The 23,975-nt window shown below is 36.0% G+C and overlaps 1 protein-coding gene across 1 annotated transcript in view; it reads left to right on the top strand.

Annotated features, from left to right (window-relative positions):
• The window catches only part of PRRC2C (proline-rich coiled-coil 2C), a gene marked incomplete at its 3' end in the record, with an annotated part of 64,419 nt that overhangs the window by 325 nt on the left and 40,119 nt on the right, over positions 1–23,975 (top strand). Inside the window, 11 exon segments of the mRNA XM_006903589.1 lie at positions 558–729; positions 4,717–4,826; positions 5,268–5,393; positions 7,623–7,846; positions 12,049–12,134; positions 13,418–13,551; positions 13,632–13,719; positions 14,567–14,711; positions 16,331–16,384; positions 20,520–21,147; positions 23,679–23,848. Of these exon segments, the coding sequence (XP_006903651.1) occupies positions 558–729; positions 4,717–4,826; positions 5,268–5,393; positions 7,623–7,846; positions 12,049–12,134; positions 13,418–13,551; positions 13,632–13,719; positions 14,567–14,711; positions 16,331–16,384; positions 20,520–21,147; positions 23,679–23,848 (1,937 nt within the window).

Consider the following 23,975-nt stretch of genomic DNA (forward strand, 5'->3'; position numbering starts at 1 on the left):
CCCCCCCCCCCCCCCCCCCCGCTCTGTTCTTTGTCACATAGTGGAAAATAAGCAAAATGTATCATTCCCCAGGGACACGGTCAGTGAGATTGATGGACCCAGAGCTACTACATGTTTTGGTATTTCTATTATAATGTAATAGAGAGTCCTGGGGTTTTTATTTAGTTTCTTTGAAATTAATGTATATAATAAAAATGAACACTGAGTCATGTTTGATGCACTAGTACTTATAAACATGAATTCACCTCACTACTCTTAGACATTCTAAGTTAGACTTTGAAATAGTTTGCCTAAAACCTTTTCAAAGCTAACCTTCTCAATTGTTCAGTTTCTCATCGTATGTTGGGTTCGACTTTTAGAATTTTTAAAACCTCTGTTTGATATTTGATTGTTTCTTTTAAATTTTATATATTGGATATATTGCTTATGTATAGTTCAGTTTCCATTTCTTATTAATTATTGATGCTATTATTCATAATTCTCTATTAACTGAAGAATAAAATGGGTAATGTAATAGATGTTCTTAGAAGGTTGATGTTATTGATCTTTAGTTGCAGCTCGACATGGATTACAGAGTCTTGGAAAAGTTGGCATTTCTCGGCGTATGCCCCCACCTGCTAATCTCCCAAGTCTTAAAGCGGAAAACAAAGGCAATGATCCTAATGTGAACATTGTACCTAAAGATGGCACAGGATGGGCATCAAAACAAGAACAGCATGAAGAAGAAAAGTAAGTCAAAATATATAAAATAATTTCCCCTCTTTTTCTAGGAATTAAATACCTACTGTGTATTGACAGCACTAAAGTAGTGTGCTGAATGTGTTAGGTATCCCATGTCCTTTAAAGCTTGGGTTTTAGAATTGACTTTTGATTCACTTTTCCTTAAGAGGAGTGATTTTTTAGCTCATAATTCTGTTAGTCCAGGTAGAGCAGTTAACCAAATTGCTTATGTTTTTCTTCTGTCATTGCTTTTGTCATTCTGTCTGCTAACCCACTCACACCCATATTAAAACAGATAATGTCCCTTTACCGTGATTGATTGGATTCTGCTGAGTAAGCTTCATATTGACGAGGATTTTTTTTTATTTGCTTTTGTATACATTGTGTTTCACACTGTCATTCACATTGTTTTTCATACAATCATTCTGATTCATTATATTTTATAAAATTACTCAACCCTGAACTAATCCCACCATTTCCCTGTCTTTCCAGATCCCTGCCAGATCTTTTCCATTTTCTTTACCCACCCCTGCCCATCCTCACCTCTCTGCTCCTCCCCTCCCCTCCCTTGGATCCTTGTACAAGTTTTATTAGTTATCTTTCTGTTTCTACAATAACAGTCTCATACAGCATTTGTCCTTAGGGACTAGTTAGTTCACTCAGCCTCCCAAGTACCTTAAAAGGATTTTTTTTTTAATCTATTTGTTCATATTGGTTGGTGTGGGTTTTTTTTTGTTTTTTGTTTTTAATTTATTTAAGCCTCTTGTTTAGAGTCAGCAAGACCTTGTGGAGGGCCTTTGTATTTAAAAGTCAGTTGTTATTATATTTTGGAGGAACATTCTTCTGAGTGGTACAGCATTCTTCTGTCAATATGCTATACTGAGGTACCTGGGGTTGCTGTGATGTTGCACCTTGAACCATTAGCGTGTCAGATACCATAACAGTTATCCATGGTAGACAGTGTTTGGTGGAGCTCCCAGTTCAGGACAGGTTTGGAAGCAGCGGTGACATCCACTTCCTAAAGAACATGCCTCTGGAAACTATGAACTTGGAGAAACGATAATTGACTTCAGGTCTTGTTCATAGGGTCGCTATGAGTCATGCTTGACTTCAAAGCAATCAACAGCATTTGTTCATTATTATATCTCTAATTTTGAACCTCTGCCTAAGGCATAGTAGGTGTTCCGGTTATTGCATGAGTAAAGAAAAATTATATACAGTTAATGTTTTTAGGTGTCATCAAGTCAAGTACAAATCATAGCAATTCTGTGAACAGCATATCTGATCGTACCCTATCCTATGCCGTCCTCACAGTCCCCGAGTATTTTGCCATCCTCACAATCTCAAGCCCATTGCTGCAGTTACTCTGTCAGTCTATCTTGTTGACAGTCTTCATCTTTGCCTCCAGGGAGCTCTCTGGCTCCACCTTCTCCTCCCCCAAGACATACCTGTTTGTTCTTTTGATAGTCTATGGGAAATTCAGTTCCTAGACAATAATATAATTAATAGTGTCTTCTTAATCATTATTCAACCAACAAATACTTTCTATGTGTGAAGCATTTTTCCAGATTCTTTGAGTCAATAGAATGGCACAGCTAAGTACTAACAGTTTTTAATATACAAGTCGTTGCTTTCTTAATGTCTTACCTGTACTCATATTTAAGGATCTTTATGTAATAAGTTCCTTAAAAGCTTATTAAGGACTTTGTATTCTCTGCTTGTTAACTGTACGTTTATTTTTTAAATAGAAGTCAGTTAGTATAGGTCTGAAAGTTTTAAGAACACATTGCATTTAAGTTTCTTCGTTCCTTTTCCTTTTAAGTATTCTCTCATTACAAGGATTGACTATACTGTAGATTTTTTTTCTTTTTTTAAAATTTTTTTTTTTTTAGTTCTTTTTATCAAGGAATAGATCAGGCAGACTGCTATTACCTATTTTAATAAAACTTTAAGAACAATGGTGAAGCTGCTGACTGTCAATTTGAGAGCTTATTTAGCCTTATTAACCATTGGCTAGTTCTACAAGTCTAGCCTGTATATATACATATGTTGTTTTTGTGATAAATGTTTGTTGTTGTTGTTGCTGTTATGTGCCGTCGAGTCGCCTGCGACTCATGGCGACGCTATGTACAACAGCCCTAAACTGTGCTCTGTCCTGTGCCAATCGTACTGTCTCTGACACTCCCATCCCAATTATCCCAGTCACTGAATCAATCCACCTCATAGAGGGCCTTCCTCTCCTTCACCGTCCCTCCACCCTCCCAAGCATGATGTCCCTCTCCAAGGACCGGTCTCTCCTCACTACATGTCCAAAGTAAGTTAGACGGAGCCTCAGAATCCTTGCCTCCAAGGAGCCACCTGGTTTAACCCTTTCCAGGATGAATCTGTTTGTTTTCCTAGCAGTCCATGGTATTCTCAGTACTCTTCTCCAGCACCACAGCTCAAAGGCATCAGTTCTCCTTCTATCCTCCTTGGTCATTGTCCAACTCTCTGATGCATAACAGGTGATTGCGAAGACTATGGCCTGTATCAGACGCACCTTAGTCTCCAGAGAGACACCACTGCTCTTCAGCACTTTGGAGAGGTCCCTAACAGCAGACTTTCCCATGGCAATGCGCCTTTTAATTTCCTGGCTGCTGGTGCCAAGACTGTTGACTATGGAGCCAAGCAAACTAAAGCTGTGTACAATCTCAGTCTCTTCACCATCCATCCTGATGCTGCCAATTGGCCCAGTGGTGAGAATCTTTGTCTTCTTGACATTGAGCCTCAATCCATATTGTAGGCTGCAGTCCCTGACACTCTGCAGCAGGTGCTTCATGTCCTCCTCAGTTTCAGCAAGCAGGGTTGTGTCATCCGCATAACGCAGATTGTTGATAAATCGTCCACCAATCCTGACCCCACATTTCTCCTCATAGAGCCCAGCCTCCCGGATAATCTGTTCTGCATATAGGTTGAAAAGGTATGGAGATAGGATGCATCCCTGGCGTACGCTCTTCCCAATTTTGAACCATGCAGTGTTTCCTTGCTCTGTTCTGACGACTACCTCCTGGTCCAAGTATAAGTTTCGCATTAGAACGATCAAGTGTTCTGAGATTCCCATTCTTCTCAGAGTCAGCCACAGTTTGTTATGATCTACACAGTCAAATGCCTTTGCATAGTCAATGAAACACAGATAGACATTCCTCTGGTATTCCCTGCTTTCAGCCAAGATCCATCTAACATCAGCTACAATATCTCTAGTACCACGACCTGTTCTGCAACCAGCCTGAACTTCTGGTAGTTCTCTGTTGATGTGCTGTTCCAGTCGGTTTTGGATAATTTTCAGTAAAATCTTGCTTGCATGTGAAATCAGTGAAATTGTTCTGTAGTTTCCACATTCGGTTGGGTCGCCTTTCTTTGGGATAGGAACAAATATCGATCTCTTCCAGTCAGTTGGCCAAGTGGTCGTTCTCCAGATTTCTTGGCACAACTTGGTGAGCACGTCCAGGGCAGCATCTGTTAACTGAAATATATCAATTTGTATACCATCTATTCCTGGAGCCTTATTTTTGGCCATGTCCTTCAAAGCAGCCTGAACCTCTACTTTCATCACCATAGGCTCTTGCTCATATGTTGTTTCATGAAATTCTTCTGTGTCTTCCAATTCCTTTCGATACAATGACTCAGTATATTCCTTCCATCTTTTTTTAATACTTCCGGGATCATTTAACATTTTCTGGTTGTTATGTTCAAAGGATTTTGTATGTTTTATATAATGAGTGGAGAAGCCATCTTATTTTCTGTTTCTTGGTTGTCATTCAAAGATTGAGGTGAAAGGAAGCAAAAATAACCATAATTAATTTAAAGAAATTATGCAGGGAGAAAATAATTTGTAGGGAATGTATTTATGAGTAAATATGTAGGCAAAATAATTTGTACATGGGTTTATCTAAAGTATGATGTTTATATTTTAACTTGTAATATCTGAAACAATAGATTCACTTTTTTTTTTTAAAGAACACCAGAAGTGCCACCAACACAGCCAAAACCTGGTGTTGCAGCTCCCCCAGAAGTAGCACCTGTTCCCAAATCATGGGCCAGTAACAAGCAAGGTGGGCAAGGAGATGGTAAGTGAACATTTGCTACGGAAATTGGTTAGGCTTGATAGTTACTGAACAGCCCATACAGGAGATAAGTGATGACCCTAACCTATTGCAGGGTCTTTGAAATTTGCCGTAAGGACTTACATATGCTCTAAGAAGAGGTAGCTTTTCAATTTTTTGTGCTAATTTAGCATTCCATTGTCAGGACACATGAATGAGGCAATGATCAGAGGTTTTTTAAAGAATCTAAAGTCTTTATTCTGATACCCATCTTTCCACATTATTGTAACCTCTACATATCCAGACAAAGCCTTATACAACTTCAACTCTTAGAGGCATAAAAGTACTAAGATGTTGCACAGGGGATAAATTTGCCCCCAAAAGGCAGATAATTGTGTCCTGGAGGTTGTTTTCATTATATTTAGTATTAAGCTTAGAATTAATAATATTTTCTAACATCTCTAGGAATCCAAGTGAACAGTCATTTTCAGCAAGAATTTCCCAGTCTACAGGCAGCTGGGGATCAGGAAAAAAAAGAAAAAGAATCAAATGATGAGAACTATGGCCCTGGACCTAGTTTACGCCCACCAAGTAAGACTGCTTTCTGTATAATAAAAATAATAGAATTGTTACATTTGTATTTTATCTTAAGATATTATAACCTCTGGCTTGTTACAGTTGTACATATAGCTTGACTAGTTTGAAAGACAAGCTAACACTAACAATCTTGATAGATTTCTTTTAGTTGATTTCTTGTCAGATCTGAGTAGATTTTTTGAAAAAAATTTTATGGTCATAATACATACAATGTTGAGATCATTGTGTTAGTAGTAGATAATGTCAGCCCAACTATTGTTCATTGCATTTTCACCAGATTTATTAGTTATTGATGCATAATAGATGTAGTAGCTTAAACAACCTATTACTGAGTTTATGATCTCACAGAGTCTAAGGGTCACAAATCTGAGAGTCCCTTTGCTCTGGAGTTCTGGTTCAGGGATTTTTGTCACAGGGTTACAACAAAGCTGTCATGTAAGGCTGACCTGATTGGGAAGGGAAGACTCACATGGCTGTTGGCTAAGTATGTAGTTCTCACAGTTGGGCTTCTCACAGTATGAATTCCTCCAACTAAGTGGTGAGAAACATCCCCCACACAATATGGGAGCCCCTAGTTGTGCTGGAGAAGAATCTTGAACATACCACGGGCTGCCAAGAAAACACATCGGTTCATCTTGGAGAGGGTGAAACCAAGTCTCTCCTTGGAGGCTAGGATTTTGAAGTTCTGTCTTACTTACTTTGGGCATGTGGCTAGGAGAGATCAGTCCTTGGAAAAGGACATCATGCTCAGAAGGGTGGATGTCGCAGGAGAAGGAGACCCCAGATGAGATGGATTGATAAAATGACTGGGGTGTTGGGGGTTCGTGTGTCAGAGTTAGTGAGACTGGCTCAGGACAGGGAAGAGTTCAGAGCTGCTGTACATCACAGGTGACTCAATGGCACATAACAGCAACATGCTGTGACAGGTTTGGAAGCAGGAGTGGCGTCCACTTCCTAAATAACATGCCTCTGGGAACTCTGTGAACTTTGATAAATGTCAGTAGTTGTAGAGGGGCTTCACGGCTTTTGTTCATAGGATTGGTATGAGATGTGCTCGACTCAAAGGCAATGAACTTTAGTAGAGACTTGCTATTACCTGTGCCGTCTTCTAAAAGTTACACTGATCAGCCCTAGTTCATTGCTGTTAGAAACTACACAAAGTTTGGACTGAAATTGTTAGAGGTTGTGCTGAAGGTGGGTTGTCATGCAGGATGTCATTGCAAAACAACCACTTCAGTGTAGTTAAACCAGGTAATAAAATCAAGAAATCTCATCTGTAACTAACAACAGTAGATTGAAAGCAAGGCAGTACTTTTAACAGGTTCTCCCAGTTTAGTTATGACATAAAAACAGACTACCAAACTTAAATTTGTAAAATATGAGTAGACCAGAATGTTAAAAATTAAAGATTTTCACCTTGCTAGAAACTTCTCTGCATTTTAGAAATCAAGTAGTGTTCACATTGCATGTTATTTGTTGTGTACATCGAGTTGGAACTGAACCACACTGACCCTCTTGTGGGTTTTCAGTCCGTGCAGAAGCTGGTGGATTCGAACTGCGTGCCTTTGATTGCAATGCAGTTTCTTGCCACTAGGCCACAAGAGCTCCCTCATAGCAATCATATTTCTTAACCAGTTGAGTCAGAAGCAGTGGTGCCCACCTCAAAGATGGCAGCTCTCCTTGCTGCTTTCAATGTATGTCATTTTCCACAATCCTATCAGTAATATAATAGCATTCTAAAAAGAATTTGCAATGCCTCTTCCAAGTCTCATTTTGAGACTTACTCTTGTAGTTATTCTTATTGTCATTCTGCTCTATTTACATTTACATATTTGGACCTATTCCTATTTTTCATCATTGGCTGTGGCTCAGCTGATTTAAATTATTTTGAGCCTGGGGAAGAGAATGTTTTCTGGTCAACTCTCCTGGTTTAAGTAGTTATATTTTACCTGAAGCATCTCATCACATGGACCATGTATGGACAGGGAATATATTTTCGTCTCACTTGCTATCGTGGTAGCCCCTTGAAGTTTATGCTCTATGCTTTGGATGCAACTGTTCTCATCTACCTAAGTACCTTGAAAGCATTATACAAAGACAAATTCTAGATAAACTTGAATTGTTCATTTTCTGTGCTTGTATCAAAATTCTTGAAATATACCTGGTTTGGTTTCACTCTGTTGCATCTATATTTATTTTTTTCTACTTTTTAAAAAAAATCAGACGTTGCTTGTTGGAGAGATGGTGGTAAGTCTGCTGGTTCACCTTCTCCATCTGATCAAGATGAAAAGCTTCCTGGCCAAGATGAGAACACAGCTGGAACCTCAGAGCAAAATGATATCCTCAAAGTGGTGGAAAAGAGAATAGCTTGTGGTCCTCCACAGACCAAACTGAATGGACAGCAGCCTGCCCTTGCTTCACAATATAGAACTATGATGCCTTCTTATGTAAGTATTGTTAAAGAAGCTAGCTAGTTAAATAAGAGGTAGTTTAATCAGGGATCCAAGGAGACAATTGAAATGAGGACACGTTTAAGACTTTATTGTCATCGAATCAGCGTTTTCTTTGATTATGACAGTATAGAAGAAATCACAAGAATATTAGCAATGCTTAGGACTTGACTTATCAGTGTCATAAATGTTTTCATTTTCACATTTTATGCTTGTAGATACTGCAAAATGTTTATGTTCAACATCAAAATTATTAGGTAACAGGTCTCACATAAGACCCACTTATATTAATAACCTAATAAAGAAGGGCATGGTACATTACCTAACCCATTTTTATTTTGTGTTAACAAATTAGTGAAATTGTTTTCATTTTCTGTATGTTTTTAGATAATACATTTAAAAATAATTTTCTGACATCAGGTCATTAAGCATCCGGAATCATCATTTTTGTCTGTAGTATAAACAATGTGAGGATAAAAACATACTCACTTAATTCTAAAGTGTTCACCACTATCAAGTTTTTCTTTCCTCCTGGCATTTTTCAGTCTGAAAATTTCATTGAAACCTGTTGAGCATTGTAACATTTAAACCTCCATTTGCAGATGAGTGATGGCTATGTACTGCTTTGGCCAGAAATTAAACTTTGGTCTCTTAACATGGAAGTAAAAAATTCTGCTATTTGACTACCACTTATTTATAAAATCTTTTTAAATAAACTTTTAATTTATTTTAACTTTCCATTATGGAAAATTTAAGACTAATAGAGGTAATAGTACATGAATTTCCACCTCTCTTCTACCATCCAGCTTCAACAATAACCAGTTTATAGTCAGTGCTGCTCACCTATCTCCCACCTCTAGTATTCTTGAAAGGAGGTCTGGTGACAGAGTATGTAACTTGTTGAGTTGTTATTAACTGAAAGGTTAATAATTTGAATCCACCAAACACTCTGTGAAAGAAAGATAGGCAATCTCCTTCTGTAAAGATTGGCAGCACCAGAAAACCCAAAGTGGGGGAAGTTGGTTTATTAAAGCAAATCCCAGAGTATTTCAGAGTATCATCAGTAAATATTTTAGGCTGCATTTCTGAACGATAAGAACTTCAAATAGAAACCTACCTGTAATGCCATTATAACTAAGAGGAAATTGATCTTTAATGTGTTCAAATATTATTTCAGTATTTTAATTATTCTGATTTTTTTATAGTTAGGATCCAAATGCTTACTGAGATTGGTAGATAATCTTAAGAATCGTGCTATCTATGAGCACATCTGTGCATCTTTTTTTTCCCTTTATAGTTTAAACATACTCTGTATAGCGTCTCATAGTTTTGATTCTATATTTACAATATCATTTAATAGTATATTTATCAGGCCTCTGTATGTTCTACATAAATTCATAATTAGATCTGTGCCTTTATTCATTTGTTTACATTCAACCTATTATAAAGTCAAAGGGAAAGTTGGATGCATCAGTTAAATAAACTTGTATTTCAGAAGACAATTCAGTTCATAGATAGGGAGACTCTATAACACTAACCACTGAGTCAATTCCCATTCATCACAACCCTGTAAGAGAGGTTTTTAAGGTTATATTCTTTAAGAGGATCCTTGCTGGTGCAGTAGTTCTAGCATTTGGCTGTAAAATGCAAGGTTAGTCATCTTTTTCTAGCAGAAAGAAGAGACTGACACTCAATAAAAATTCCAGCTTTAGAAACCCTATTGGGTAGTTTTTACTTTGTAAAACTCATAGGGTCACTATTAATTGGATCCAATCCCAAGGCAACAGCTTTTGCTCTTTAAGGAAACAGAATAACAGGTTGTTCACCTGCAGACTAGGACACTTCTTGGTTTAAACTGCTGACCTTTCTGTTAGCAGGCAAACACTTTAACTGCTGTGAAGCCAAGGAAATTCCAAAAAGCTGCTGTATCATGTTTTCTTTAACTCTGAACTATTCTTTTTCTAGGATCATCTTTTCTCTTCCTTATGTCGTTTTACACTATTAGAGTGTAAATATACAAAGATAGAGGAAAGAAATAAAACACATGTGTTTGTTAAATGATAGCTTTTAAAAAATTATTTCAGGAGCGTGAAAAAACCAGTTTGGAATAAGATATATTAATAACAGAAATTCTCAACCACTGTATCAGAGAATAAAGATAGTTTCTAAAATTAGGTTTGTGACACATTCTTAAATTTTAACCATTTAAAGTCCTGTGAAATTAAGATTATCAGCAGATGGTTTGAACACTAGTTATAAACCTACCTCTAGTAGTGTGTTTACTAATTTTCTTACAGAAGTGGAATAAAACTTGAAATTCTCCAGAATGTTGCCTAAACTCAAAGCTTACCCAGTTTCTCCTTAATTAACTTCTTAACCCCGCATAAGAAATTTCTTCGTAAATTAGAAAGCTTAATCATTTAAAAGGTAGTGTGTGTGGTTATATATAAGGTAGTAATAATAATAAGGTAATAAAATAATTTCCTCAGTTGGAAAAGATTTTGGGTTTAGAAAAATCTTATGTTTCACATATAAATTATGGATCTAAAATAATACAATTTCATATATTTAACTAACTAGGCTTTGCTATCAAAAATATAGTAAATAATCAAGTCTCCTTGATTCTTTTCCATTGTAATTCCTTGGTATTATTACTTGATAATCTTTTTATCTTTCCCCTTAGTTTCTCAAAGTCAGGTCAAAGACGAGAGCATCATCCTAACTTATTTGGGCCTTTTCTCATCTCTGTGCCATTGAGTCAGAACTGACTCGTGGCTGACCCTCCAGCAAATTTTCTGAGGCTGTAAATCACAGGAGAAGATTGCCCATCTTTCTCCTACAAAGCAGGAGGTTCAAACTGCCTGCCATTGGGTTGGCAGTGCAACTCCTTACACTTTAGACCACTCTTAGTTTGTAATTCTTACCTGTATGATAATTTGAGTCAGAATCCCCCTAAACTTTGCCTCTAGATAATTTCCAGTAGCTCCCTACTGGACCTCTGTCCCTTTGGTTATGGAATGAGTATTTTTTATTTTTATCTGAGCTGAGTACAATACAACTACCATTTTCTGTAGATAAAAGTCCACATTGTATTCTAACTAATTCTTAATTTGTGTAGGTTTTCTTCTTATTTTTTTCGTTCATTATATGTCTTTTAATTATGATTTTATAATTAATGGGAAAACATTCTTTTTTTATATACAGCTATTTTTATTACTATTCATTTCAATGAACGTTTACAGAGATTGTGGATTTCCATTCATTGTTGGACTTTTCTCCCTGCCCACTCCACCCCCACCCCCAGTTCACTCTTCTTTAAAAGCAAAAGAAAAACTCCTTCATTGATATACAATCCCCCCCGCACCCTCTCACCCTCACTCCGAGTATACTCCACTCTGCAACCCTCATTCCAAACTTTTATGATAATCATAATGCTCTAAAATATATTCTTTTAAAATTGTTCTCTCCCTCATCGGCTTCAATGCAGTATACATAATTTATCCATTTTTTCTCAGAATTAGTCCCACCCTGATGTCAGCCTCATTCTACAACAGTGACACCATGCAGTATTTGTCCTTTTGTGACGGAGATATTTCACTCAGCATAATGTCCTCCAGGGTCACCAATTTGGAATAATATTGCATGAGTTCCTTGTTTTTCAAAGCAGCAGCATAGTATTCCATTGTGTGAATATACCACAGCTTCTCTAGCCATTCGTTTGTTAATGGGCACTTAGGTTATTTCCAACTCCTTTCTATTGTGAACAAAGCCGTGATAAACATGCGTGTGCATATATCTGCTGGGATGACAGTTATCTCTTTGGGGTATATTCCCAGGAGTGGAATTGCTGTGTCAAATGGTATCTCTATTTGCAACTTTTTAAAGAGAGAGCCATACTGCCTTTCACAGTGGTTGCACTGGAAAAACATTCTTCGTATAATCTGCCTGATTTACTATAAGTAAATACTCAATCTTATAAATGAATTACTATTGAAAGTGGTTGATGCAGTATACCATCAGATAGAATTACTAGTACACCTACTAATTACTAATACACTAATAATTTATTTTAGTGATTCTTTTTGTAAATTCTAACTTCTGGTTGAGAAATGAATATTTTTTTAATTTTAGCTTTTTTATTTTTATTTTAGTTTTATTTATTTGTTTTTATTACATTTTTGTTTCCTTCATCTGTCTAGATGTTTCAGCAGTATCCAAGAATGGCATATCCTCCTTCTGTACATGGTCCTATGAGATTCCCACCTTCTTTATCTGAAGCAAACAAGTAAGACTTAAATTATGAAGTCTGCAAAGCTTATATTTGTGTCTACTAATTAAAATTTTTTTTGCTATTAAGTAGGTTATAGTATTTGTTTCATCTTTGTTCTCAAAGTAACAGTTTTGTTGTTAACTAATGATTGACTTATAAAACAACATAAACACTTCCTTTTCCTAATTTGACATGAAATTCTTGAAAGTGAAAATTATGAATCTGAAAAATCACTGTTTCTCTAATCATCTATAATAGCTTGCATGATTTTTAAAAAAATTTTTTTTATTTTAATGAAAGTTTTTAGAGAACTTGGATTTCAAGTCATTGTTGCACATTTTCTTTCCTGGCCCCTCTCCCCTCCTTCTCTTTTCTCTTTGAAAAGAATTCTTTAAATGTACAATCCCTACCTCCAGTCCAGTTTACTATGCAGCTTTTAGTCTGGACTGTTGTCATGCAAATAATACCTAATCATATATTCCTAAGCAGTTGTATTCCTCATCTGTTTCAATTCAGTGTACATTATTTAACCCCTCTTTTCTTAGTTTTCCCCCATCCCCCATGTCAGTTGTTTTATAACAGTGACATTATGTGGTATTTGTCCTTTTGTGATTAAGATATTTCACTAAGCATAAAGTCCTCCAGGGTCACCCATTTTGTATAATATGAGTTCCTTGTTTTTCAGTATTGCATAGTATTCCATTATGTGAATATACTACAGCATGCCTATCCATTCGTTTGTTGATGGCCACTTGAGTTGTTTCTATCTCTTTGCTATTGTGAACAGTGTGGCAATAAACATGGGTGTGCATATATGTGTTTTAGGTGGCAGTTATGATTTTTTTAGGATGTTTTCCCAGTAGTGGAATTGCTGGGTCAAATGGTATTTCTATTTGCAACTTTTTGAGAAAGCACCATACTGCCTTCCAGAGTAGTTGAACCATTTGATATTCCTGCCAACAGCGAAAAAGGGTTCCAGTTTCTCCACAACCTCACCAATATTTGTTATTTGCTGCTCTGTTGAATTTTGCTATTCTTACTGGGGTGAGGTGACATCTCATAGGTGTTTTGATTTGCATCTCTTTTAGAAGAATTTTTTTAACTCAGTTAAATTTTTCAAGATTAGTCTTCAATAATGTTTACATTTCTTTAAAACTTGGTTACTTAAGATTTTTGTAATTATTATTATCTTGTATAGGAAACAATTTTTAATTGAAATGAGCTAAATTCCAGGCTTTTAATATTCCTATAGTATAATGTTATTAAAGCATTTTATCCTGTAACTTCCCATTTACTAGAAGCCTTCGAGGACGAGGCCCACCTCCTTCATGGGCTTCTGAACCTGAACGTCCCTCCATCCTTAGTGCATCAGAACTCAAAGAACTTGATAAATTTGATAACCTAGATGCCGAAGCTGATGAGGGTTGGGCAGGTAAGGAACAAATTTAATTAGATGCTTTTAGATTTTAAAAATGGTTATGCAGTCAATCTGAGTTTTCTTTAATTTAATAGGTGCTCAGATGGAAGTGGATTATACAGAACAGTTGAATTTCAGTGATGACGATGAACAAGGAAGTACTAGTCCTAAAGAAAATAGCAGGTAAATGATTTTTTATATCTTTCATTTAAAAGCTTCAACTCTAATGAGAGATATTTTCAAAGTTAGTGTTTGAGACTATTTAAAACACACAGAACTTGATCCACATTTTCAAATATTTACTCACCTACTGCCATTGCATCTAAATCGACTCAAAGCTACCCTTTAGTGGGTTTAGAGGTTCTGTATTACACAGGAGGAGATAGCCTTCGTTATTAGCAACACAATTTCTTATTAACTATATCACCAGAGCACCCTATGTTTACAAAAGTAGAGAGTAATTTCTTGAGTTACATCTGCTTCATGTTTTGATTTTTCTATGCTTTACCTGTTAAGACCTAAAGAAATGGACCGTTGATTTTTTATTTAATATGTAAGTGTTAACATGCATAGCATTGTGATATGCTACTCCTTCTTGATTAGTTGATGCCTGGTGTTTTTTTTTTTGTTTTTTGTTTTTTGTTTGTTTGTTTGTTTCACTTGAAAGAGGAAACACTTATTAGCTGTTGAACCAGAGGAACTTTTGTTCTAAAGATCTGGTCCTGTGAAAATAGTGGAATTGTATTCCTTTGCCAGGTTGTGAGTAAAGTATGAATGCTCAGATTTGATGGTTACTGTATTATATTTTATGCCTACTGATAATAAACTGGCTAAGCCTCATTCCCAGTACATCATAAATATAGACTATGTTGAGTAAAGGAACTTGATTGCACGAGATCATAAAAAACACATTCTGTTATGCATATTTTCCCTCTAACCACATGGACATTTATTTTCCCCCACTGATAAAACTTGCATTTACTTCTGATATAGCTCATTTTTCTGTTTTCCCTGAATTTTAATTCTTCAGTGAAGATCAAGGTTCAAAATCCTCTGAAAACACTGAAAGCCGAAAAGAAGCAGATGAGGTTAGCAGCACGAAATCATCTTCTCAGACACCTGCCCAGCCACCAGCGGCAAAAGGTCCCTATGGGAAAGGTCCTCCATTTAATCAGGTTTGTTGGAATCAATAGAGATCTTTATCATTGACGATGCTATGGATGTGAGAACGAACTCTCTAAACATAGAGTTGGAAAGGGACATAGTTTTCTTTTCTTGGATGACTATGGATCTGAACTGTGATCATTCTGTTGGGGGGGTGTATTGATTTTTTTTGTGTGGGGGGAAGTTTGGAATTTTTTTTTATTTTGAGTTTTTTCAGCATGTTGTTTTTATGAACCATCAAGTCAGAATCAGTTCATAGTTGTAACTGGCCCTCCCATGAGTTTTCAGGGACAGTAAATTGCACTGGAAGAGATTGCTCATCTTTCTTCCGCAGAGCAGCCAATAGGTCAAACTGCTTGCCTTTGGATTGGCAACCCAGTTCTTTACCCCTAAGCCTCCCCGACTCCCCTTTTTTGCATCTTAATAAGAATTATCAACATGGAAACCAAAACTTACACTTTTTCTTATAACCACTGAGTCATAATAAAGGAATGACATTTTCTTTCTAATCTTATACTAACATTTCTGAAGTGCCCTATGGGCTTCTGTTAAGAGACTCATTTTAAGGCGTCATATTATACATATGTTGAATTCCTACAAAGCAGATTGTGGAACCTATTCCTACTGGGCACTAAAAGGAGAGTGTCTAGTGAAGGGGGAAAAAACCCAATAAGCAGAAATTAACCTGTAAACAAAGTAAAGAGAATCATTCCAAGAAGTGCTGATTCACTAAATGTAAGAAAGTATGACTTTCAAGAAATTCAGTTAAGTAGTTTAGCATTAAAAAATGGTTAGGAGAGCTAACTAAAAACCAGTGCTGTATGGAAAATTTCAGATTTTATCCCTAAGGCGTTGGTAAGCCAATGGGGGAAAAAAGTAAAACTCTACAAAGAAGGAATTTTCAAATAATATATCATAAAATCAATGTTTTGTTTTGTTTTTTTACATAATTAAAAATCAAAGGAAAAAACCTTTTGCATTCTAATAAGTTCTGGCTTATAGTGACACTATTGGACAAAGTAGAACTATCTTACAGGGTGTAAATTTTTATAAATGCAGACTGCTACACCTTTCTTTTTGTCTTTTGTGGAGCTGGTGTGTTTGAACAGCTGACTTTCATGAGCAGCCAAGTACTTGATCCTGTACCACTAAGATTCCTACTAACTTGAAGAATTTCTTTCTGTGAGAGAATAGAGTATATAATGTTCTGATTTTTTGTTTGTGTGCATAGTGGTTTTTATATTAACAAGTGAACATTCTATGTATTGTATCTTGTATATATTTAAATTATCTTCTTTTAATAAATCTCACATTTCTGGTAACAACTTTGCTTACTAATAAAGTAATTCAATGAGGCATTCCTCTCTCAGACAAAAATTTCTTGGAATTCCAGAACCAGTACAGAATTCTGTTGTGTGCAAAGTACCCTTGAAATTCTACTTTTACTTAAATAGTAAATTGATTGGGGGGGAGTATTTTTAAAAAACCAAAAAAAGTACCTTGCTTTTATGCCTTCTATTAAGAAAAGAACATTTTTTCATTGAAAAATGTAACATTCAAAAATAACTTCGACAGATATCTTTTTGGTTATCTGATTATTTTTTACTGTCTTTTTCTTTTTTTGTAATAGGACCGTGGACCATCTTCACACCTACCACCACCTCCAAAATTGCTTGCCCAGCAGGTAAAACTGACATAAATGCTAACGTGGGATCTGTTTGTTTGCTTTTTCTTTCTTGTTTTAATGGGAAAGTGCTTTCTGGTTTTGTTTATAAGGGACAGTTATGAATTCTTTGACTTTCTAATTCTTTCATCCTTTCCATCTTTATTCTCAGCTGACTTTATTAATATGCTTCTAATATCACTGGGGGAAAATACTAAGAAAGCACCTGGAAAAGAATATTACCTATTTTCTCATACTTAACTACCATAATTTACATCTTAGTACCAGAGGGCATCTGTCTTTGATACTAAGGATAATGCTTCTACTTATTCCTTGCTTACTTGTAATATTTTCTATCATCTTTTAAAAACATCCATACTATCTTCCATTGTCCCTTGTTCCACTGTCCTCAGCACTTTCTACCCCATTTTTCTTTCATTAAAAACTTCTTTTAGCCAGGTATTTACTCATACTAACTGCTGTAACATTTTCACTGTTCTTTTTTATTAACCTTCTCCAGTTAGGTTCTCGTCTTTTACTACTCCATTGACAATTTTTTTTTCATGGTTCTTAATGGTTTCTATCATGATATCCCTTATCTTACTTGATCTCAGCAACATGTGTAATAATTGATCCTCTATCATTCTTAAAGCACTTTAAATGCACTTTCATTAAAGAGTACCCCCTAATTTTACTTATTTCATATTTTACACTACCTAGACCTCCTATACTGACTTTTTCCCTGACCTTTTGGTGATGAAGGACTCAAAGGTTATATTCTTTTTTTTTATATATATTCTTGATCCTTTATGTATACACTTGGGTAAATGAAGAGGGTCTGTAACAAAGAGAGACATCAGTAACAAGGTTTATTGACATAGTAGCTGCAGCAATGGGTTCAGATATAACAGTCGTGAGAGTAGCTCAGGACCATGCAGTGTCACGTGCTGCTATACAACACAGGGTCACTGTGGATCAGAACTAACTCCACTGCACCTAACCACAAAACCATAATACTTTCCCCACTCCCATACACATAGTGTTCATCTTTTCCCGTTTTCATCATTTCAGTTAATGGCATTATCATCTACCTGTTTGCTCAGGATGAAAAACTTAAGAGATACTCATGATTTTCCTTCCATTTTTAAACTGCATCAGGCCTAGTGTGTCAGCAGATTAATGCCAATTTTACCTTCAGATTGTGTTCCCTCCCTGGCTCATTGTCACCATCCTGTTATATTTCCTTTAAACTATCGCAGTAAGTCCTTTCCCCCCATTCTTGCTGTTTAGCATCTGCAACCTTTATTCCAAATTCTCTTGTAGGTTTGCTCTTTCTAAAACTGTTTATTAGATTCTTCTCAGAATCTTTAAGGTCTTCTTCTATATGTATGATCTCTTGTGCTGTTCTCCCTCTTTGTTCCTAGATATAAAACCACACCAGTATTTTTTCTGGTGTTTTCCTTTTCAGTCTTTTTAAATTTTACCCTTAAAACTTTTTATGTTTATTATGAATATGATTTTTGTCCCAATACAATTTATAATCAAATTAAAAGGACAGAAACCAAACAAAAGAATACTGAGTCAAATTTAGCTCATAATAACACTGTCAGGCACAATAGATCTACCTTGTCAGATTTCCAAAGCTTTATAAATTTGTGCAGAAGCAAACCACCACTTCTTCATTAAGTAGAACACCTGGTAGGTTCAGACTGCCTGCATTTTGCTTAGCAATCAGACTCTTAACCTCTGAGCCATCGGGGCCTCTTAGAGAAGAATTTACAGCATCAGACAGAAGGTATATGTTCGGTAAACTAAACATCTACAAAAGAAAGCTGTTTTAAAAAATAAATTCTAAAGGAAGATAAACAGTAACAATAATGAAAGTTCATGAAACAGTAAATATTAAGAGGAATTAGATACCAAAAGCTAGTTGGCTTTTATTTTTAAAGAAAGTTCATCAGGTGGATTGACCCAGTTATACCAGTGGACTCGAGCATCTCAAAGGATTTCACAGGCTATGACAAAGTATTCATTGGGTTGCTGTAAGTTGTAATCTACTCTGGCACTTCACAACAACAGTACAGTGACCAATATTAAAAGGGAAGTTTCCAAGATAAGAAATAAAATGGGTGCTCTCTTCATTGGCACATATACTAAAATTGAAACAATACAGAGAAGACTAGCGTGGCCCCTGTGCAGGGATGACACCTAATTTCGTGAAGCATTCCATATTTTTTTAGGCTCAGACAAAGCAGTAGTCATGACTCCACGTGGAAGCTGATACGTGGATTATTTTCAGTAGCATGAAGACTGGCAGTATAGCTGTCCACGCATTTCCAGATACTGATTTTAAGGTATTGCCACTGGTACTCTGCCATATTTAGAAAATCTCTCTGTGTCATTATTCAAGAAAATGTTTTTTAATGATGCTATTAAACTTTTTTTCCTGATAAAAAAAAATGGTAACTTCAGTACAGATAACCATATTAAAGGGTTATAAGAAAAAAGCATATATGACAAAAATTTTTTCCTGATTCGTAATTTAAAGTCAGAACTCTAGTAATTCAGTATACATGCCATACCATAACAAAAAGATTTCTGTAGCTCACATCATACTTAATACCTTCTTACAAAAATCAGCAACAAGAATGTTTAACTGTCATCACTTCTCATGGACTTAGTCAAAGCAGTACATAAAGAAAAGTAATATTGGTTGACAGGAAAAACAATTTTAATTTTTCTATATGCTGCTATTCAAGCAAGTGGAATTTTCTAAATTCTCCAAAATTTATTACTAAGGAAGAATATATGTAATAACTATTCCTGAAATCTGTGAAACAGAAATGAGAAAATTTAAAGAATACCTAAATGAATTTATAGAATATATTGAAGCGTGGCAAGTTCCCTATTATTAAATGGCAGTTTCTCTCTGCTACTTCAGTAGGTTCAGTACAATACTTATCTAAAATATAAGGCATTCTGAAGGGTTAGAAAAAACAAACTGGTACTATAAATTCATTGGAAAATTAAAAAAAAAAAAACAACCTAAAATGGCCAGAATTAAACCAAGATTGAAGGAAGATTTGTACTACTTGGTTAACATGATTTATGCTAAAGCTATCGTAATCAAGGCAATATGTTTTTACCCTGAATATAGACATACAGCTCAATGATGAAAAATTAACACCACATAGGTGGGCAGTTGATTTTTATTCAAGGCTTTAGACTGATTTCTTCCTGGTTCATTCACACAGTGAAACCAGAATGGAAATGGATTTGTGAAATGTGGATGAAACAGAAGGAGGAAATCACAGGTTAATGCAGCTAGACACATAACTGTAGACAGCAAGGGTAGCATGTGCCATGTATCTCCTCCAAATCTCTTGACAGCCAAAATTAAAAAATGGCTCTGGCTGCCTCATGGTGTAATCAAGGCTCCCGGAGGAGCTCATTGTCTTCTGAGTTTTCCGTTTCGGCAATTTTTCTTGTCCTGGTTATCATGTCACTATACTTGAATATTGTCAGTAATGCGGACAGAGTGGGAGAAATCACATATTTTGCATGCTTTTGTTAGTGTTTTGTTAGTTAGTGGCAGTGATTTTATAACATGCTGTTTGGGATGTTAAATCAATGAAACTTAGCCTCTCAGAAGGTAACTGCCCTGCCTTGCGCAGCCACTAGCTAATTTCTCTTGTGTGAAGCCATCACTAGGATTTTCCCCTCCTCTTCATGTTGACCTTCTGCTCTTTTCTAGTAGTTGTCTCTTCTCAGGTCTCATGTGCTGCCTTGTTTGGTCTTTGTGACCTTTTCTCTGTTAGACATCTCTTCTTTGACACTGCTATTAAAGGAAGTGTTTTTGTTTGTTTGTTTTATATGTGGGGTTTTTTTAAATCTTTAAAGCCTGTACATTTGGATTCTGAAATGTATGTTTCTGGTTTTGCTCAGTAACTACTGAGCAAGCTATAATGTTTGGCTCAATAAACAGTTAGTACCTAGTAAATTTTAGAAGTCTGAATTAATCTTTACCATGTGTGTGCTTTTATGAGGAAAATCATTTTGCTTTCTCTTATATTTTTCTCCTCCTTTCCATGCTTGGTCAGTATTTGGTCAGAATTACATTGTTGGTTATAATCATCGAATTTTTTTACTGTTTTAGCATCCACCACCTCCAGATCGACAAACATCTGGAAGGCCAGGTCCTTTTCCCCCAAAACAACAAGTGCCTGATGAAGATGAAATTTGGAAGCAAAGACGAAGACAACAGTCAGAAGTTTCTGCAGCAGTGGAGCGGGCTCGTAAACGGCGTGAAGAGGAAGAGCGAAGAATGGAAGAACAAAGGAAGGCTGCTTGTGCAGAGAAACTGAAAAGATTAAATGAGAAACTTGGCATTGTGGAAAAACAACCATCTCCAGAGGAAATTCGGGAAAAGGAGCGTGAAAAAGAACGGGAGCGTGAGAAGGAGCTTGAAAAAGAACAAGAGCGAGAGAAAGAGAAAGAAAAGGAGAAAGAGAGAGAGAGAGAGAGGCAACAGGAAAAGGAAAAAGAACTGGAGAGGGAGCAGGAAAAACAAAGAGAAATGGAGAAAGAAAGGAAGCAAGAAAAAGAGCAAGAACTAGAACAGCAGCGAGAAAAGGAAAAAGAACTGCAGAAGATGAGCGAGCAGGAGAAGGAGTGTGAGCTAGAGATGAAGGAAAGGGCCAAAGTGGAGGAAAAGGTGGAACCCAAGGAGCCTGCTTTAGAGCCTGTTGTAGAAAAACAAGAAAGTGAAAACAGCGCTCCTAAAGGTATGAAAGTCCTTTAAAGTTATTACATGAATTTTTATTCTATTTAGCTTTCAATTTGAATTGGCTTCATAATATAAAGCATTAATTTGGTACTTCTTTTTTTCTGATTCCACACATATAACTAGATGAAATCTCATTTCTTCATATGTATTAAAACCTATAAAAATTTACTGGAAGAGAATTTAATGTCATAATTCTCTAACCCCTCTTCATTCTGAAGATTTTAAAATAGAAATAGGTAGTTGGTTTTTTATGTTTTCTGATACAGAAATCCTCCACCTTTTTCTGACCTAAATGTCATGTATAAGCTTTCTACAAGTCCCTAGTGCTTCAATTTGTATTTAAATCTTTTAAAGCAGTTAGCTCAAATGTTTTGTTGGGCACTTTTTTTTCCTCTCTCATACCTTCAAACTTGGCCCTTAGTATAAATATCAAAAAGTAAAATTTTTTTTTTCTCTTCACTTTTTCTTAATGAGATTCAAACCACCGGCATTTGGTTTGGCAACACAAGTCTTGGCCACTGGACCACCTTAACTCCCAATATAATACATAGTGTTAAATGCTAAAATAGATCAAGCTTAAAGAATCCGACTGACTGGGAGCTCTGGTGGCCTAATGGCAAGACACTGCACTACAGTCCCAGAGGTATGCAGTTCAAATCCACCAGATGCTCTGCTGGAGAAGGAGTGGCAATCTCCTCCTGTACCAGTCAGCTCTGATTTAACTGTACACGTAAAAATAATACAATACAAATTAAAAAAAAAAAGAATATAACTAACCAATAATTAATAATATAAGACTACAAAATGTAAATAAGGAAATTTGTATTTAGTCCTAGTTCTTCCACTGAGTAATTGTACTTTATCTGATATATTTTGGGCATGTTGCTAGGAGAGGTCAGTCTCCTAGAAAAGGGCCTCGTGTTTGGAAAGATGGACAATCAGCAAAGGAGGGAAGACCCTAAATAAAATGGACTGATGCTGTGACTGTAAGGGTGGGCTCAAATGTGTCAGAGATGAAGATGCTGGGCAGGATTCACTTCACTGTTTGTGGGGTCCCTGTGAGTCATAGTTGACCCAACAGCATCAATAACTTTATTTTAAAAGTTAATTTAACTTGCAGTTGTTGATTACTGTCGAGTAGAGCACGACTCAGTGACCCAACCAACAACAGGTCTGAAGCCTTTCTATACAATTCATCGTTTCTCCAAATTCCAGAGGCATGTGGTTTAAGAAGTGGATGCTACTCCTGCTAGTTTGTCTTTTAATAATCCTTCCAGAATTCCTTCATTTTTATGGAACAATTATGCTAACCCAAAGGCCAGGCCTCTACCTCTGGTGGTTGAAATCCTCCAGCACCCCTGCTGCAAAACGATTGACAGTCTCTGCTGCAGTTTGTAGCCTCAAAAACTAAATGGATGGTCAAACTGTGAGTTGGTTCCAACTTGACCAGTAGTTATTCTTATTTTTTTAGTGGCATTTTCATTTTTATTCACACGTTATGGTATGATAATTAAGCTTAATTTACCAGTGAGATAGAACTATCTGATTTTAAAAGTTGTGCCTGTTTAACACTTTCTTCCTTGTAATATTTTTGTCATCCCTTTTACAACATTTGTAGGATTGAATATAATATAAGCATTAAGAATATTATTTCTTTATAGCATGATTTTTCCATTAACATGTTTCCTTTATCTGAGCAGTCACTTTATGTACTCAGCTTTATAATTGTGTCAGTAACAGACTCTACACTAGCTTTCCTTGGAATGAAATTTTCTTGTTTGTTTTGTTTTTTGTTTTTTGTTTTTTTTAATTATTGGTTCTCATTTTGGATATAGCACACATGACACCGTTTGTATAAAATAAACAGCTCTGGGGGTAATACAGTTAAGGCATTTGGCCATCAACCAAAATATGGCAGCTTAGACCCACCCACTGGTTCATGGGAGAAAGACAGTCTGTTCCTTTAAGATGCACTGCCTTAGAAACGGAGGCAATGTGTAGTATTCTCTGCCTTCAAAAATGGCTCAATAGCAGTGTTGTTGGTTTGATTTTCTTGTTTTAGTACAGCTTTTTAAATAGGCAGTATTTAAATATATCTGATGATTACACTTTCTTCAGAATTAAGCCTTTGTTGGTTTTCTCTAGAAGTCTCTCAAGCCATCAGGAAAAAGAAAACTACAGAAATTAATGGGTTCTGTTTTAAATAAGTATAGATTGTTTGTATCTTCACAGAGATCCTAGGGGACCACAGATAAATATAGACAGTTGTACTTAATGTTATAGAAATGATGGAAAAGTGCTAATTAGCACAAAATAATCAAATATTTTTTCATAGTGTGGTTAGACATGATCTTTAAGCTTAAGAATCCACCACTGAAGAAATTAAAAAAAAATTTTGTAATGTTACCTCATTAATAGCAACTCATATTAAACTACAAAATTATGTATTGGAATATAGAGGGTACTGCGGGGATTCAAACATTGGTGTCATGAATAAAGACAATGATCTTTAACCTTTTCTCTGGGTAGAGGACAAGCCAGTTTTAAGTAGACAAGACAGCAATCGCAGTGAAAAAGAGACCACTCAAGTGACTCATGAAACAGAACCAGAATCAGGATCTCAACCTAGGCCTGCTGTATTATCTGGATATTTCAAGCAGTTTCAGAAGTCTTTACCACCACGATTTCAGCGACAACAGGTAAGCCTACAAGCATTTTGGTAGTAAATATCATTGAAAAGGTTTGTTTTTTTGGGGTTGTTTTTTTTTTTTATTTTATTCCATTCATTCATGTTGCACCCTTCTCCCCGCACAAACCCCTCCCCCC

Source organism: Elephantulus edwardii, unplaced genomic scaffold, assembly GCF_000299155.1.
Source record: "Elephantulus edwardii isolate Elephantulus edwardi_28Jun2011 unplaced genomic scaffold, EleEdw1.0 scaffold00057, whole genome shotgun sequence".
NCBI lineage: Eukaryota > Metazoa > Chordata > Mammalia > Macroscelidea > Macroscelididae > Elephantulus > Elephantulus edwardii.